The sequence below is a fragment of the Myotis lucifugus genome, unplaced genomic scaffold (genome assembly GCF_000147115.1).
Source record: "Myotis lucifugus unplaced genomic scaffold, Myoluc2.0 scaffold_702, whole genome shotgun sequence".
Classification (NCBI taxonomy): Eukaryota; Metazoa; Chordata; class Mammalia; order Chiroptera; family Vespertilionidae; genus Myotis; species Myotis lucifugus.
In genome coordinates, this window is record NW_005871750.1 from 202,207 (window position 1) to 221,220 (window position 19,014).

The following is a 19,014-nucleotide window of genomic DNA, read 5'->3' on the forward strand; positions in this document are numbered from 1 at the left end:
TCTCGGTCCAGCTCATCAACAGTGGCTATGAAGCGGCTTCCCGAGCCTCGCCTTCTGGTGGAGGCTGACCTGCACACCCCATCTCCCCAACAGGCTCATTCCCTTCCAGGAGGGGCTCAGCCTGTCATGAGGCCCATGCCCAGCAGGTTTCCCCACAGCAACCAGACCCACCGGGGCTGCCCAGGAAAAGCACAGAACAGTTTTCAATGCTGCTCAGACGCCGAGGTGTCACTGCCTGCCGTCGCAGAGCTGAGACCGGCCCTCGGGCCGAGGGAGCCTGTGACAGGTCTGGACTCGGAGCTGACGGAGAGGTGCCAGCTGTCCAGGGGTTCTGGGGGGGTTGCTCTGGGTGGTGGAGTCAGGGTGAGTTGGGAAGCCTAAGGGTCGGCTGGGCAGAGAAGAGGGGGCGAAGGCATAGGGCAGAGCTGCACCAACAAGCAACGGGAGGTCGAAATGAGCAAGATCGCCACCTCCGTTCTCTTCCATGGGAACTCTGGGATCTAGCTTGTTCTACCTGGAAGAGACGGAGCGATTTCCAGCACTTCCAGATCAGATTGAATTTTTGCTAAGTCCATGTTCTATCCAGACTATAATTTTCACACTGTTTTTTCTTTGAATTGATTCATTATTTTTTAACTTAGCCTCATTAATAATAGTATCTGTGAAATCATGGATTTGGCATGCAAGTTATATTTTTTTAATGCAAGTTAAAATAAACACATAACGACTATAATTTAAAACTTCACCTCTGGCCCTGCCGGTGTAGCTCAGCGGTTGAGTGTCGAGCCAGGAACCAGGAGGCCACGGGTTCAATTCCCGGTCAGGACACATGCTTGGGTTCAGGCTCGATGCCCTGTGGGGGGCGTGCAGGAGGCAGCCAATTGATGATGTATCTCTCTCATCGATGTTTCTGTATCTCTATCCCTCTCCCTTCCTCTCTCTAAAAAATCAATAAAAACATATTTTTTAAAAAACCTCTCATCTCCGTACTATGTAAAGGAACTGTACGGACCCCCTGAGACTCCACTCTGGGAAGTGCTGATGTAATCCTGATGCGGAGTCAGATGCAAGAGTGGAAGGGGCCTGCCTGAGCTCGCGCAGCCAGGAGTGACCAGCAGGCCGCTTGCCTCACAGCAGGACTGGTCCTGCGTGGTCTTGGGGAGAAGTCTGCAGGGAGGAGAGGCAGGCAGCGGTGGGCCGCAGCAGGGGCAGAGGCTGCGGGGTAGGGGGGCCTGGGGGAGTGGAGAGAGGCAGGCAGCCGTGGGTTGCACCGGGGTCAGAGGCTGGCAGGTAGGGGGACCTGGGGGAGTGGAGGAGAAGTGGGAGGAAAGGTGAGGAGCCGCCCTCTGCTTCTCCCCATTGGCTCTGAACGCCTTCCTCCAGGAAAGGAGCATCTGTGGCTGAGCTCCTGGCTTTATTTGAATCAAATGCAAAGTTTTGTTGTCAGTCAGATTCCCCGAGCTGGTTTCCTGGTTCTGTGGCTGTGTTTCCTTTTGTCCTCCTCTCCTTGGGAACTTCCTGTGAAGAAGTGAGTCTTCCCTTTCAGTCCTGAGATGGGGTGAGAGGCTCAGGGCGCATCGGGAGGTTTGGCAGGAAGGGGAGGCGATGGACAAGGGCAAAGCCAGGCCAGAAGCGTGTTCCTCTTACAGAGCATTTATTGAGCTCCTGCTGCCCGTCAGGCCCCGGGCTGGGTGCTCACTTGTGGCTCATCCTGCTTGGATATGTACCTGCCAGGGGTTCACCTGTGACGGCGTCCATTTGTAGGGTTCCCCATAGGGGGCGCCATCCTAAGGTGAAGCTGGACTCCATTGTGGGCAGCCCACGGGGTCCTCACCCAACCACTTGCGCACAGCACGGGACAGGCGTGCCGTGGGAACCAGCTGGCTGGTTGACGGGCGGTTGGTTGGAGCCTGTGTCACGGATGCTGGGCCGAGAGGTATGAGGAGCACCACTCCTCACAGGGGCTCCTAAACTTCCATCTCACTGCAGGGTTGGGAGCTGATGAACATGGTCATTTCTGGGCTCCATCCTCCAAATATCGAGTTCAGTAGGTCTGGCCTGGGACCCAGGAATCCGCATTTCTAACAAATAATATGGAGGGAGGCTCAGCAAAATCATCCATCTCAACCTGCCTGGCAGGAAGTCTCCGGTTTCCAGCCAGGAGAGCTGTGCTCATGGTTCGACTCCTTAGCGGGGTAACCTTGGACAGGTCGCTTCACCCGTCTGTGCCTGGCGGTGACGGTGATGATGGCATATGGACTGAACTATTTCTGAGGGTGCACTTGTGGGTTAGAAGCCTGAGAGAATCAGAGGCGGAGGTGATAATGGGTGGCTGTTTGCCTCTGTTCAGATAGAGGGGCCCCTTGCCGTCAGCAGCGTTCTCTCTGTGAGCGCCCAGCCTCCCCAGCCTGCACCTCCTGTGCTGAACTGAGCAGTTTCTGGCACACAGGAGGCAGCGCATGCCGGTCGTTGGGTGGATGGTCTGCTCCATCACATCAAAGAGAAAGGACACTAGCTACATCCTTTCTGGCAGGTGGGATGAGTGTGTGCACTGACAGCAGGAAATGTGTGAATACCCTCACCCCGTCTTCGCTCCTGTAGTTCTTTATGTAAAAAGTAAGTCCTCTAGCACAGGGTCCGGCGCACAATCCTGGGAGAGTCCTTCCCCTCTCCCTGTGTCCTGAGGGCAGCACCAGGGCTGGGCCCCCTGCATCCCTGGGAAGCAGCTTCTGTCCCCCGGTGTCTGGCCAAGAACCTTCGGGGAGCAGTGACCAGCCTGACCCTTGTCTGTCCTGGCCCCTCACAGATGTCCTGGCGTCCGCAATACCGAAGCTCCAAGTTCCGGAACGTGTATGGGAAAGTGGCCAACCGGGAGCACTGCTTCGATGGGATCCCCATCACCAAGAATGTGCACGATAACCACTTCTGTGCCGTCAACGCCCGCTTCCTGGCCATCGTCACCGAGAGCTCGGGAGGAGGCTCCTTCCTCGTCATCCCCCTGGAGCAGGTAGGTGCCCGGCTGCACCCAGGGCAGAGGGAAGCCCTTCTGATCACTGTTGGGCGGTTGCCCCTATTTCTCTCTGCACCGCTCCTGCGCCCCAACCACCTGTTACTTCCTCATCATGTGTCCAGTGTTTGTGCCTTCCCAGTATTCCTGAGATTCACCAGAACAAATGCAGGAGACCTGAGGTCTATTCCCAGAAATTCCCCAAAGGTGTGCACGTGGACAAGTCACTTTCCTTGGGGTGCTTGGGGTTCTCATTAAACTGAGGGGTTGGACCATCTGATCTCCAAGAGCAGGTCCAGCTCTCCCATTCTGTGTCCTGGATTTGGAGCTGGGAGGAAGACTCAGCCATGGGCACATTGGGCATCTACAAAAAATGGCCAACTTAAAAAAACAAAACCAATGTGAGACCTAACCGGTTTGGCTCAGTGGATAGAGCGTCGGCCTGCAGACTGAAGGGTCCCGGGTTTGATTCCGGTCAAGGGCATGTACCTTGGTTGTGGCCACATCCCCAGTGGAGGGTGTGCAGGAGGCAGCTGATGGATGTTTCTCTCTCATCGATGTTTCTAACTCTCTATCCCTCTCCCTTCCTCTCTGTAAAAAAATCAATAAAAATATATTTTAAATAAACAAACACAAAAAAAACCAATGTGAGCTCTCCACTGTGAGGCTGGCTGTCATTTCCCTTCTCCCTCATCCCCCACCTTCCATCTACAGGTCCCCCCCCCCCCGTGGCTGCCTTCGTGAATATAGCTAATTAATTGGCAAAGCCTAGATTTTGCAGCTCTGCCATCCAGGCAGAGTCCCCAAAGGCCCGGGGGAGGTCACATGCCTCAGAAAAAGTGCTCGCTTGTCAGCCCTGCTTGTTTCTGGCTGAGCTCTCCCTTCCCAGCCTGACTCATCTCCACTCCCACTTTCGCCAAACTGCTCAGGGGAGAAGGGCCATGAGGAACCTGAGTTCTTGCAATCCACGTCAGCTGGTGGGGGAGGCCGGCTCTTTGCAGCCTCTCCTACCCACGGTGGGGGAGCCCGGATCTGGGAGAGACTGGCCAGATCCTCGCTTCCTCCAAAGGGGGCAGCAGCAGTGACTGAGGACAGAGCCCCAGGCACGGACGGTCCGAGGGGCAATGGACTTGGCCACAGGAGGTCTGGGTTCTAGTTGGGCTCTGCCACTTGCCGGCCGTATGACTGACCTCGGGCTTGTCACTTACCCTCTCTGCACTTTATTTCTGTAATGGCACAATGGGGATCCTAGATTCTCCTCCACCTCCATCCAAGATGTTGGCATGGAGTGGGATAAAGGACATGAAAACTTGTGAACCACACGACACGTTTAAGATGTGTTGCTGCTTTCTTGGGAGAATCATCAGCTCTGTTCCTCAACTTTGCAGATGCCCTCAGCGGCTCTAGCACATTCTAAAGGACTCTGAAATGCAGCTTGCCTCCCTCCCAAACCAGGTGGGCTCACATGTCTGTCGCCCTCAGGGACGAGCTCAGCCTCAGCCTGCAGGTCCCCAGCAACGTTCGTACGGGGGCTCAAGCGCATTGCCGGCCCCCGGCCATGCTCCACTTGATGGCTCGCTAAGGTCAACAGTCAGTGCCTCACATTATAACAAAAGGTTATTTCCAGGTGGATTGAGCATTTAAAGAAAAGGAAAAGCTGCAAGTCTGTTGAAGGAAAATGGAGAGCATTTTAAATATCATACAATGAGGAAAGACTTTCTAAGGCAAGACAAGCATCCCCAAGCCATAAAGGAAATGATGAATAGAGTAGAATAATCTGTTAAAAAGGTAACGTTTCTGTACTACAATGATTCATGTAAGCAAAATTAGAGACAAACCACACAATTGAGTACAATAGTTAAAATATATAATAGACAAAAGATTCGTGTCCAGAATATATAAGGGTTCCAGAGAAATCAATAAGAAAAAGAGCATAATAGAAAATGGGTTGAGGATATGAGTAAGCAATTCTCCAAAGACAAAATATATCTTTTAACTTACTAAATAGAAAAATATTTAAAAGAGCAGTAGTCTTTGGTATTGCCAGAGTTGTGAGAGAGCAGGGACTCAAATGCACTCTTGGTGTATTACATGGTAGGTAAATGGAAACAACTTCGCAATACCAATTAACATTTAAAGGCGTATGTCCCTGGCCCAGCAATTCCACTTCTAGGAATCCATCCCTCAGAAATAGTTCCCAGTAATGTTTGTAGCATTTTTTAGTACTTGACATTTTTTTTTAAAAAGCACCAACTTTTTATTATTTCCAACAAAAATAAAACTCCTCTCTCAAATTGCATAAAGGTTTCTAAATTCTTCCGCTCCGTTTCTGGTCATAGGACCAGTTTTATACTGTCAGTAGCACTGGTCTAGCATATGATCAGATTTTGTAAACACTCCATGAACAGCGGAAGAGAAAGTACTCTTTACAGAGTATTTCTTCCTCTATAGAAATATACATGGTATCTGTACACATACATATATGGTCAATGTACACATAGCTTTCAACGTTATTTGTTCACGTTCTCTGATACAGCTTGTGTAATTTGATTAATCGTGGGCTGAGAGTGCTGGCTCACACTGCCAGTTGGTTCTGTTGTTTTCTCTCCTTTCATGAACTTTTCACCTTACGAAGTACTCCATGATCTGTGCAGCACTTTTATAATAGCGAACATTGGAGACAACCTGCAGGTTCGTCCATAAGGAAATGATGAACAGATCCGGGGCAGCTACACAGGACACCATGCAGTCATCGAAACTGATGCTGTAGGACAGTCCTTCTCAAGGGTTCAGCCTCGGAGTCACCGGACTCTCTTAAAAATTATTGCAGACCCCCAACAGCTTCTGCTTATAGGGGCCCTATATCTATCAATATTTAGCATATTTAAAATAAAAACAAAGGAACTTCAAAAATATGTATGTTAACTTACTTAAAATAAGAGCAATAAAACCATTTCATGCTCTCCAAAAAAAAAACAAAACACTTTATGAGGGAAATATATTTTCCAAAACAAACAAAAATAATTAGTGAGAAGAATGGCATTGTTTCACATGTTTGCAAATCTCTTAATTAGTCTAAGAGACAAGCGGGATTTGCATATGCACTTCTGCATTCGCCTGTTGTGACATCACACATCAGGCAGCCTCTGGAAGACCCCACCGTGCGCTCCTGAGAGCAGAGTGAAAAGGCAGCTCATGTCCTGCAAGTAGTTTTAACCCGGCAGACGCCCTGAAAAAGGCCTGGCGATCCCAGAGGCCCCAGACCAGACTTTGAGAACCACTGGTGCAGGAGGATATTTGATGAGAGAAAACTTGTTTCGAGTGAAAAAAAATACTAAAATGCTTAAAATATCCCATTTAAAAATATCTATGTATCCATCTACCGTCTGAAAAACACTGGGAGAATATACACTTAATATTAAGAGTATCGGGAGCGTGAGTGATCTTTTATTGTCTTTGTTTTCCATAACAATATTTTCTAAATTTTTCTTAGATGAACACTTAATGTTTTGTACTTTAGGCGGAGGAGGGGAATCTAGTAAAAGCAGTTTGCTGATGTGAAGAGGGAGCTCCTGAGGTTTCAGGGGCCACACAGCCCAAAGCTGGCTCCGTTCAGCACTCCGTTATGTATGTTGCAAATGTTCTCTCCCAGAGTAACATTTACTGGAGAAAACGCAAACTTACTTCATAGTGAGGGCAATGGGTGCGGGTGGGGTGATGGATGGCTGGGAGGATGGGGTGATGGCTGGCTGGGAGGACGAGGCAGCTTCTAGATCTGAGTGGTTCATTTCGTTTGAGTCAGGACCCCAGATTCTGTGGAGCCGGGTCCCACCCCCCAAAGAGGGGCTGCTTGGGAATCAGGGCCAACTCCCCCTTCCCCTGCTGCCTGGACCAAGGCTGTCAGTCTCCTGCCCCCTGTGGTCGGAGCGGGGCCTGCAGGCAAGGGCTTGGCTGCTGGGTGTGGGGAGGCAGGGCTAATAAACAACAGCAATAATGCTGAATTCAGAAACATCTCATTATCTCAGCAGAGATGAGCTGTTTCACGCTGGTCGATTTTCTGGGAAGAAGGTTATATTATTTTAGGTCCAGGTTTTTCCCTCAGTTTGATAGAAATCCCTCTAAAAACCAGTTTCCTGTGCTATCCAATACAAACACAGAAGAGGTGTGGGCCGTTTCTCGATGAACCCTAATCATTGCTTGCAGCGTTAACTAGGAGCTGTGAACTCACGTGGCACACTGTCCCTCCGCGCATTGTCCCTATGATGGCTCCAGACTGTTGTCCTGAGCAACCAAAAGGCCACAGAACATTGTCTGTGGTTGTCGATCTTTTCCGAATCCTTTTCCTTCTACTGTCAGTGTCCTTCTCATTCCTTCCTTGCTTCTCTAGAGGTTTGGGCCAGATGAGACCAGTATGAGCCAGGGACCCCCAAATTCCTGAGCCTTCGGAGAGAGGCTTCTTCCTTTGTTCCCTGTCCCTTGTTGTGAGTAAAAACTGTTCTCCAGGGTAGGAAGCCCTGTCCACAGCAACCCCAGACAACGGTGATGCCTTGCCTTTGTGAAGCACTCAGGCCCAACAGACTCTGTCTTCATCAGTCCTCTCGGGTGGTAGGCAGAACTATCCCCATTTTACAGGTGGGGAAACTGAGGCTACAGAGATGGACATACAGTTGGTCAGTGCAGGAGCTGGCCCTGAAATCAGCTCCCACGACTCTTTCCACGGCCCACGTCGCTGGTGAAGGAGAAGTTCTGGCTGGCAGAGCTCGGAGCAGTGGGTTTGTCCTCCCGGACTCTTGTTCGGGCTGCTGTTGTGAGGGCCAGAGCCTGGTTTGCCCTCGTTAGCATTCCGCCGCCAGCTCTCTCCTCTCTGGAGTGGAATGTTAAGCTGCAGATGGGGGAGCAATCAGCACCCTGGCTGCCTGGCACAGCTGGAGGGGCCTTATGAATATTCCAGAGACCGGCACGGTGCCCAGGCCTGATTAACCACTTGGGCCTCCCCAGGTGCACCGGCCTTTCCGCCACCCTCCACCAGGACTGCCCGATCCAGGCCCAAGAAGCCCGAAGCTGGAAGCACAGCCTTGCATGCCCGAGCTCCACCGCCCGAGAGGACGGCTGAAGACCGCTCCCCGGTCCCCTCCCTGGCACCTGCTAGGAGAGAGAGAAGCCTGGCTTGCACGTCGGGAGTCTGGGTTCTCCCAGGGGTCCTCAGCCCTGGCTGTAGAATCACCTAGGGAGCTGTTGAGGGCCCAGCACATCTGCTGTCTTTGAACCTCACCTCAAGTCCCATGATGAAAGTGCAGTTACTCTCCCCATTTCACAGATGAAGAAACAGGGATTTGGAGAAGTCAAATCTCCACGGCACACAGATGGCAGAATTTCAACCCAGGGTTCTCCCAGCCACACGCCGGCCGCCTGACAGAGGGAGAGGCATGTCTACAGATGTGCCTGTGTTACTCTTACGGTCATTTGCATGTCTCCAAGGGTTTCCTTGAACGTTAATTCCACCAATACTCTATGAGCCCCTCTGATGTGCCGGCGCCACATGTGTCCCTCTCCGCTGGAAGCCAGGAGAGCGGGCATTTCCTAGACCAGTGATGGCGAACCTATGACACGCGTGTCAGAGGTGACACGCGAACTCATTTTTTTGGTTGATTTTTCTTTGTTAAATGGCACTTAAATATATAAAATAAATATCAAAAATATAAGTCTTTGTTTTACTATGGTTGCAAATATCAAAAAATTTCTATATGTGACACGACACCAGAGTTAAGTTAGGGTTTTTCAAAATGCTGACACGCCGAGCTCAAAAGGTTCGCCATCACTGTCCTAGGTGCTAGGGGACGCTTCCTCTCTGAAGGACTGACGCAGCAATTTCTGTCGGCAAAGGGAGGTGGAGAGAGGTGTCCTGGAGTAGGGACCAGACAAGAGAGCATCATTCCTTTGGTCCTGGGACTTGGACTGGGCACTCGGCACAGGCCAGGCACTGAGGACCCGAGAAAATAGCAACTGCCCCATAAAATAGCCCCAAATCTTCAGCACTGCTCCCCTCTGCGGATATGACTCCCCCTGTCCTGGGGGAATTCGGGGAGCCTTTTCCAAATTCATTTTTCTGATCTTTCCTCAATGGCTCTTTGTTCTTCAAGCTGCCTTCTGCTTGCTGTGATTTGCATCTCAAAGGCTGTGACAGCCCAAATGTACAGTAAGTGACTTTGGGGAAGGGGGAGGGAGAGAAGTCACAACTTTATGCCATTTGTCTGAGGCCCGAGATTGGCAGCCTTGCTTTGTGCTTTCCCTTTTTTGGAAGAATGACTGCTTGCTTTTGAGAAAAGTGAAGGCAAGGCCTTCAGCAGCAGGGAAAATGTGGCTTCCTTCCTTTATTTCAAGGTTGTGGGATGGGGTGTTATCTGGATTTGAGGTCCAGGGAGGGACCAGGGCTGCGGCCCGGCTGGTGGGTATGCTGGGGGGTCAAGGAATCCACCCCTCTGCCTCGGGCCAGGGCCTCCACTCGCTGCTCCTTAGCGTCACTCCTCTGACTCCCTGCAGAGCCAGGGAGGCTGGGAAAATAGGGCTGGGTCACTAGGGCTCTGTGAACTCGGGCTGGGGGCCCTGACTCTGCCCATGGGCACCGGCCTGGACCCAAACCAATTTGGCAGTTGGCTTGGTCTGCTCTCCATCTTCTTCGGAGGCCTGGAGCCTCCCATACGTTAGCTGTGAACCCCTGGGCCTGGAACCTCTCTGTGCCTCATTCTCCCTGTTTCTAAAGTAACAGTGGTACCTGTTTCTTAGGGGGCCGAGATGATTAAATACAGAGCGTGCTCAGTCAGTGGGAGCTACGTGACGCCAACGGCTTCCCCTCCCCTCCCCTTTCTTGTCCATGAAGGCCCAGAAATAGCCCGTGGGCTTCCCACCCTGCAGCCTGCAAGGAGAGGCTTCTTTTTGGCCTTCTTACTGCTGTCTCCATTGCCTGGTACCGCCCATGAGCTTCCCAGCAGTGAGCCCACCCTGCCTACAGGGGAGGCACCCACGGCCGAGTCATTTGTGCTGAAAGCAAGTGGTGATGGTGGTGAGTGTATCCTCAGGAGCATGACTGATGGGGCTGTACCAGGCTGAGTCCTGGAGGAATGAGGACTTGGAGAGGGGGAGGGCTGGACCCGCTTTGCTGCTGGGTCATGCACCGCCGAGGTAGCCTGCTTGCTTATCTGGCCTGTCAGCCAGGGTTAAATGAGAACAAGCATGGAAAGTTTCACCCAAGTGTTTGGTATACAGCAAGTGCTCAATAAAGGCTATAGTGCTTTTATTTCTATTATTATAGCTACTAGAACAAGCTCCCAGTTCCTGGAGGGAAGGAGGTGCTGGACGTTAGGGGCAGGAGCTCTGGAATCTACGTGGCTCAGAGCCGAAGCACAGGCCCGTTGTGAGGGCATGAGTTTGAGATTCTGTGCGGAGCTGGCCTGAAGCTACACAATCCCCACAGTTCATGCCCACCTCCCCGGGGCCCCAGTTCCAGTCTACACGGACACAATTGCCAGATCCGGAGGCTCCAGCAATCACATATTCCCATGTGGTACCCATGAGCAATCCTGGCCCCAGAGAGAAGTGTTTATCCAGGGTGGCACCGCATGCCTGGACACCCTCGTGCCCTTCCCAGAAATCCTTGCACTGGGCCACTTCTCAGGGTCCAAAAATCAGACCTACTAAGGTGTTGGTAATCATGGTGGCTTCCCTTTAAAGGGATTTGCATTTGGTTAAGGTCAAGGTGAGATTTAAGGAAACCAAATTCTTGAGACCCACAGGAATGTGTTGCTACCAGGGGGACTCGCCTGTCCTATCAGGCCCGAGGCCACAGCTTTAGAAGCTCCCTCCTCCTGTGTCCCTGGACTCCCAACACCAGCAAAAGTGATATAGGGTACAGGGAGGGGGAGTGGCAAGTGGAGCTAAGGTGACTGGCTTGAAATAGCATCTCCCAGGGGGGCCAATGGAGCCCTGAGGCCTTGGCCAAGACCCCTACGAATTGACCTGTCCCACGGCAGCTTCCAGAACAATGAGTGTGTTTGCCTTGCCTGAGAACTCCAGGCCTGACTTAGTCCTAAGGGCAGTTGACTTTTCAGGATGCCCTTCCACATGTCCCTGACCTCAACCCCATCCCAAGGCTCTTAAAGGGCCAGGTCACCTTGATGGAGGGGGTAGGGGGGGAGGTCACAGCACTCACAACCTCTCAAAACAAGAGAGGGCTCTGTGGCATCAGCAAGGCTTGGTGCTAGCCTGTCCTCCCCCCTTTCCATTCCACTCAGCCAAGACCTTGATTTCAGTTGCTAAGCAACCTAAGTCTTTAAGTGGGTTTTCCCTCAGGTAAACACCAGAGGGGGAAGGCAGGGATGGCAGTGCTTAGAATGCTGCCTTTTAAAGATGGAGACACTGAAGCCCAGAGAGGGCAAGAGACTTAGTCAAGGCTGCACAGCTAGTTCGTGCCCCATGTGTCAGACAGTCAGCTGGGGCAGCAACCCCTTCAGAATCCTATCCCCCCCACCCTACCCCCACCCCCGCCACCAGCCCCCAAAAGAGAAGCGGCCAGGCCGCAGCAACACCTTAGGGACGTTCCATAAGAGACTTCCATCTCCCCAGACAGGGAGGCAGGCTGCCCAGTGATGGGGCACAAAGGGTCTGGGGTCAGTCAGTTTGAATTCTAATCCCAGCTCCACCATTTATTGGCCATGTGCTTTGGGCAAGTTACCTCTAACTGCTGTGTGCCTCAGTTTAGGCACCTGCAAGATGGGAGAAATGCTAGTCCCAACCCCAAGACTGTTCTGAGGATTCAGTGACATGTTAAAGCATGGGCGGTGCCTGGTACAGAGCATGCACACGGGCTCCTCACCTTGGGCACCAGTGCCTCCTCCCTACTGCTTCTATATCTCCGCCCCCCCCCCCAACGGATAAGCCTCAATCTTATCCGTCTTATGAGGTTCAGATATGGTATAAAAGTTTTCAAGCTTTAGTGTTTAACACTGGATCATTTTGTCCAAATGAGACAGGTCCTTAACCTGGGAGGGGTGGATGGGCCCCTTGGACTGTTTGGAAAAGCCCACAGACTTCTTCCCAGAGTAAAGTTTTTAAGTCCATAAAATAGAATAAATAAGATAACAAAGGGACCAATTATATTGAAATAGAGTTATCAAAACGCATGCCCGAATTATAATACAGTAGTATGTGTGCCTTTATGGTAATATATTAAACAACACGATCAAGCGGAGGACCTGACAAGTCCTGTGCTTTCAAAGCAACGAGGAGTGTGGACAGTTTTTGAGATCGTGGTACCAGGGTAATGTGATCTGAAAATATCTGTCTTGTCTATTGATGAAAAGTTATAGGTTCAGCTAATCGTAATATTAAATTTTAGTTAGCGACTAGGAAAAATGTAAATGCAGTTTTCCTGTGATCCCAGCTCACAGACCTGCTACAGGGTCTGCAGGCCCAGGTTAAGACAGACCTCGGAGACATAAGCAGTTAGGCTACTGTGACTTCGCGGAAGGAAGGTCTTTGTATAAAATCAGGACAAACAACTGCCCTGGCTGAAGCTCGGTGGGAAGCGGGCAATGCAGCCTGCCTGAGCACCCCTCACCCGTGGGGTGCCCCCAAATCCCAAGCTTTACTGGGAGTGAGGAAGCCCCACCTCTCTGCTTGGTTCTTGGTGACTTGGGCAGGTCCCTTGGCTTTTCTGGGCCCACTTTCCCCATCTGTAAGAGGTGGTGTGGGACCCGGTGTCCTCTGAGGTCTTGTCCAGCTCTGATGTGCAGGGAGTCTGTGTTTCTCCTCCACCAGAGACAAAGGCCTCCGAAGTGTGGGCTGGCAGGAGCCCTGGGCCAGGGAGAGGGAACAGCTGGGGCCAGGCTGGCTGGCTCCCAACTGTTCAAGGCAGGAGGAGGAGGAGATGCACGGTGCTCTCCAACGTGACAGCTGGGGGAGCCTGGCTGGGGGCCTCATCCTCGCCTGCCATCTGTGCCTCCTTCCTGAATCGGCCGGTGGGAGGGGGTGGATAGGGGGTGCTGATGGGGCCCAAGGCCAGACAGCAACCTGGGGCTGCCCCAGAAAAAGCCATAGAAGTGCCTGGTTGATTACTCTTGGGTGCTTAACTCTTTCCATCCTCCCTTTTCCCATCCTGGTCTTAACTGTGTTCTGGAGAGGGGAGGATGCCAGCCCTGGGACCAGTTAGGCTGCTGTGACTTTGGGCAAGTTACTTAACCTCTCTGAGCTCCACTTTCCTCTTCTGTCCAGTAGACATCAATCCTAAGACTGCCCCTTGGGATCAGAATGAGGTTTAAATGACACAGGGTAGATGAAGTGTCCCCAACACAATGGTAGGCACGTCCCTGCGGGCTCAGTGCTATAGGACCTCCAAGAAGGCTTACCCCCAGGACAACAAAAGCCCCTGGAATTGACACTGAGGACATGATGAGACCCTGAGCAAAGGTCTGTGAAGGGCTCGTAAGCCCCCCAGACCCACCGGCTTTGCAGTCCACTTTCTCTTGTCCACACTTTTGCTCCAGCTCTTCCCCTTTGTGGACTGACCTATCTCACCAATGTCCACACATGGAAAATCTTACCCATTTAGAATAACATCTATTTATAAATAAGTATTTATTTCCAGATAGTAAAACCTTCAGATGGTTTCAACTTCCAAAGCAATCAAAGAATACACAGTTAAAAGTCTGCCTTTCACATAGCTTCCAGTTACTCAATTCCTCTACCAGGAGGCAGCCAGTGTTAACAGCTTCTCAAGTGTCTCTTCTGAAATTATATATATATTCCTTTATACACAAAGACAGCATACTATGCCCATTGTTCTCTCTGTGTCTTGCCTTTTTCCATGCAATTATATATCTTGGAGATCTTTCCACATTAAATACAGAAAGTTTCCTCATCCATTCTTACACGACACAATATTCCACTGCTTGGATGTACCATCTTTTGTTGAGCCATAGATAGAGCCTGCTGATGGGCATCTAGATAACTTCCATGCTTTCACTGTCACAAATGGTGCCACACAGAATAATTAAGGATATGCCTTGTGGCACAGATCTGTAGAATAAATTCCTAAATGTTGCATTGATGGTTCAGGAGGTATGTGCTTCCTCCCAGGAAACAACACACACACACACACACACACACACACACACACACACACATACACACACAAACACACACACGAGAATTTCTTCCTGACATTGTAACAGGCAAAAATTGTTTAATAGGATGCAGAAAGCAATAATTATAAAAACAACTGATAATTGGACTTCATCAAAATAAAACCTTTTGCTCATCAAAATATACCATCAAGAAAGAGAAACGGCAAACCATAGATAAGGGAGCAATATTTGCAATGCATATAGCTGAAAAAGGACTGGTATCCATAACATACGACTGTGTTTTAAAAAATTAGGGCAAAACTTAAATGGGCATTGCATGGCAGTGGGTGTCCAAATGGCCAAGAAGCCAGTGAAGAGGGGCCACCTCATCAAAGTAGGCCCAGTTAGCATTTTTATTAAGACTGAGGCTGAAAACCTCTTTACATGTTTAAGGCTTATTTGCACTTCCTTTTTGTGTGACTTGTTTATCTACAGGCTGTGCCCATCATTACTCACTAGGAAAATGCAAATTAATAGCACGAGTTATTCTGTACGCCCACCAGAATGGCCCAACTGGAAAGACCAACGATATCAAGTGTTGATAAGGATGAGGAGCAACTGGAATCTCATACTTTGCTGGTGGAGTGTAAAATGTTACAGCCACTTTGAAAAGCTGTTCTGAGATGTGTAATAAAGTTAAACAGATGTCTACATTAGGACCAAGCAATTCCACAAATAAGTTTATAACGAAGAAAAGTGGGTACATGTGTCCACAAAAAAAGACTTGTATAAAATGTTCATAGCAGCTTTATGCATAAGCCACTGACTAGAAACAATCTAAACATCCCTCAGCAGAATAAACAGATTGTGGTAGATTCATAAAATGGAATAGTACAGCGCAGTGAAAAAGTAACTGTAGAGCCCTGGCCAGTTTGCTCAGTGGTTAGTGTGTCGGCCCATGGACCGAAGGGTTTGATTCCTGATCAAAGGCATGTATCTCCGTTGCAGGTTTGGTCCCAGGCCCTAGTTGGGGCATGTGTGGGAGGCAACCAGTAGATCTCCCTCTCCCACCCCCCCCCCACCCCCGCCTCCTTCCTCCCTCTCTTTTACTCTCTCTAAATATCCACGAAAAAAATGTCCTCGGGTGAGGTTTAAAAAAAACAAAAGAATAACTATAGCTACCCAAGCAGTATAATGAGTCTTTAAAACATGTTGAATAGAAGCCAAACACAAAATAGTTCCTACTGTGTGATTACACTTACGCAAAGTACGAGAACAGGCAAAATTGACCTGTGGTGATGGAAGTGAGAGTAATGGTTGCATTTTGTGTGTGGGGACACTTTTAGAGTGATGGAAATGTCCTAATCTTGATTGTGGTAAAAGTTACATGTGTGTACACATGTGTAAAAATTTGATGAACTGTACAGCTAAGATCTCTCTCTTTTGTTGGAGATAAATATACCTTATTAGCCGAAACCGGTTTGGCTCAGTGGATAGAGCGTTGGCCTGTGGACTGAAAGGTCCCAGGTTCGATTCTGGTCAAGGGCATGTACCTGGGTTGCGGGCACATCCCCAGTAGGAGATGTGCAGGAAGCAGCTGATCGATGTTTCTCTCTCATCGATGTTTCTAACTCTCTATCTCTCTCCCTTCCTCTCTGTAAAAAATCAATAAAATACATTTTTTAAAAAAAGTAAAATATATATATATATATACCTTATTAATTTCAAACAAGGAGAGCATAATATGTGCTTTTGAAATGTTGATAGATATTGACAAAATTGTCTCCCATTGAGGTTGTAACAATTTATATTCTCACCAGCAAAGTATAAATGTACCTGCTTCCTTACCCACTTGAAAATGCGGTGTTACCATACTTTTTAAATTTCTGCTGAAATGATGTGTGGGAAACTTTCTCAGAGTAGGTTCAAGTAGCATTTTTGTTAAAAATGAGGTTGAAATATCTTTATAGGTTTAAAATGTATTTTCATTTCCTTTTTGTGTGAATTGTCTCTTCATATCCCTTATCCATTTTGCTGTAGGGCCATTAGTTCTTTTCTTACTGGTTTAATAAGTTCTTTGTGTATTAGGGAAGTTAGCCGTTTGTTTGGGATATGACTTGCAAATGCACCTTTCAAAGGGTTGTTTTCAATGCAGTTTTCTCCTTTTAAATGTCAATAATTCTAATTTGCCAGTCTTTTCTTTTATGGCAGCTGGATCTGGGCCATGGTTAGAAAAGCCTTCTCCATGGTTATAAAGTAGTTTTCTGACAGGCCTCCCAGTACTTTTATAATTTTGTTTTTATATTTAAATCTTTGATACCTTTTGAAATTTATCTTGAAATAAAGTATGAGGTATAGGTTCAACTTATTCTTTCCATCCAGTTGTCTTTATACCACTTAAGTGAGTAATCCATCTCTCCTCCACGGACGTGAGGTGCAGTCTTGGCCACATTCTACATTTCTGTATGTATTTGGGTTTATTTATGGGCTGTCCATTCTTTTCTGCTGATCTCTGTTAATGTATCAGTACCAAAATGCTGTGTTATTGAGGCTTTGTAATATGTTTTTATATCAATAATGCTAAAAAATTAAAAAGAAAGAGAAACAAACAAAAATATCAATAAACTACTCATCACTCATCATTATCTTTTCTCAAAGGTGAACTGCCTCTTCCTGCTTGTTTATTTTAGTATTTAGAATCTGCTTATGTGAATACAAAAAAAAATCTTATTTTTATTGGGATTATGTCAAATTCATAGACTAAATTAAGAGTAGACAATCTTATGATGTTGAATCAAACCATCTATGAACATTGGTTACTTGTCCTAGTCTTTTGTGCCCGCTGTAGTGTGCTAAGTTTTCTTCATATAGATCTTCTGGCATTTTTTGTTGGTATTATATATAGGGCCCATTTTCCATTATATCTTCTGTTTGGTGATTGTATATTTGAAAGCCAGTGGTTTCTGTATGTTAATTTTTTAGGCTGCCGTGTTACTAAATTCACAAATTTTTCAGTGTTTTCTCTCAGGTTTTCTAAGGATATTCTCTTATCGTTTGCAAGTGGGGATAATGTTACCTCTTTATAATGTTTACAGCTTTCGTATCCTTTTCTTTTCTGGTTGTATGGGATAGTTCCTCCAGGAAAGTGTTAGATAATAGTGGCGTCTAATTCCTGACTTTAATGCCAATAATCAAATGTTTATCCATTAAAAATACTTTGGGGTGAGAAAGATAGCTTTTCCCCCAACACTTTATTATAAAACTTTTCAAACATTCCTCAAAGATTAAATCGTTTTTGCAGTGAACACCATCTCAATTCTACCGTAACAGCTGGCTATACTTACCACTGCCCATTTGTCTGAGATGGGGAAGTGGCTTCAGACGCAGAATTCCTTGGGGACATTCTGTGTAGCTGGCACGGGACCTGACAACAGCATGCTATGTCGTCAGATGGTGCTCAGATGTACAGATGCTGAAAGGGAGGCCCCAGGCACCTTACTGTCCTACACACAGTGTCACATGGGGGTCAGAAGTAGAGGGAGCTGAGATTTTAGGACGTAGGTGGGGTGATGCTCAGGTGAAAGGAGGCAAAGGATGACAGCCTCTCCCACCCCCACTGTTCCAAACTTCTCCAGGACCCAAGGAGGGGGCATAGCATTTCCAAGAGACAGTGTTTCCTGGCAACTGGTGGGAATTTCCTTTCTTTCTCCATCGCCTGCTCCTGTACAGCTGACCCCTCCTGGCACAGCCCCAGACAAAGGAAAGGAAGTGGCCTAAGAAGGTGCTTCCCTCCTGCCCTGGACAGCTGGAGTGGCCAGCACAGCAGGGGGGTGGGGGTTGGGGGTGGGGGGTGAGTAAGGAAGGGGCCAAGCAGCTTTGTGTCTCTCTCCACCCTGTGGCAGATAAGGGGCCTCTGCGTTGTCATTTTTTATTTCTACTATTGCAGTCACCACCTTGAGTTAAATAACAACAACAAACAGATAATAAAGAAAGTACACAGCTTTATAATCAGGTAGATTTGGGTGCAAATCTCGGCCCTGCCAGAAACCAGCTGCATGACCTTGGGTGAGTTCCGGCTCTCAGCTCCTCCTGTGGGTGGTGAGAGCAGCCACAGTCGCAATGGGGGTGCAGGTCTGCACCTGTAGAAGGAAGGTCCGTGGCAGACGGGCACTGAGTTTCCTCTCCCAGCCTCTCCTCTCCCAAATCTCCCCTCACTGTCACGGGGCCCTCCCCTACTCTCAAAGCCCCAGGGCCTCTCCTCCCTTTCTGGATGAAGTCCATCCCTGCCCTGGCTCCGATGAATCTCCCATCCCTCCTTTGGGACTCACACTGCCCTCCACCCCAACCCTGAGCCTGTCTGATCCTTCCCACCTCCATGCCCTTCTCCTTCATTGATCACATGGACAATTCCTGCCTATCCTTCCTGCAGAGCTCCGGGCCACCACCTCCGGGAAGCCCCCCGGAACCACCATGCTTCTTCCTTTAGTCTGCCACCAGGTTCTGCTCATACCCATGAGTGGGGGGCGGAGGGGTAGATTGGGGGTGGGGGAACGACGGGGGACGGGGCTCAGTCTGTTTTCATACCTGCTCTTGCTACTACCCACTGGGCTTCTGAAAGCTGGGAACAATCCCACTCATCCTATTCCCAACACCCAGGGTACTGCCAGGATACTAGACCAGGACCTTTCCAGATGGGATAACCTTTTGAGGTTTAGAGTGGTGACAAGTCTTGGCCAAAACCCCAATCTTCCAGATGCAGAACTTTGGCCCTGGATGAGGGGTCTGATGGATGAGGCCCTGCCGACAACACAGAGGCTTCTGGCAGATCCCAGCCCAGTAGCCTGCAGCCATTTTCCCACATGGAGAAGCATGTCCAGTGAACCAGGTTTA

At 49.1% G+C, this 19,014-nt stretch overlaps 1 protein-coding gene across 1 annotated transcript in view; it reads left to right on the forward strand.

The window, feature by feature from the left end:
• CORO2B (coronin 2B) overlaps positions 1 to 19,014 on the forward strand; it is a 91,762-nt gene that overhangs the window by 30,503 nt on the left and 42,245 nt on the right. Inside the window, exon 2 of the mRNA XM_006105590.3 lies at positions 2,807 to 3,007. Within this exon, the coding sequence (XP_006105652.2) occupies positions 2,807 to 3,007 (201 nt within the window). The remainder of the gene's footprint in view (positions 1 to 2,806; positions 3,008 to 19,014) is intronic.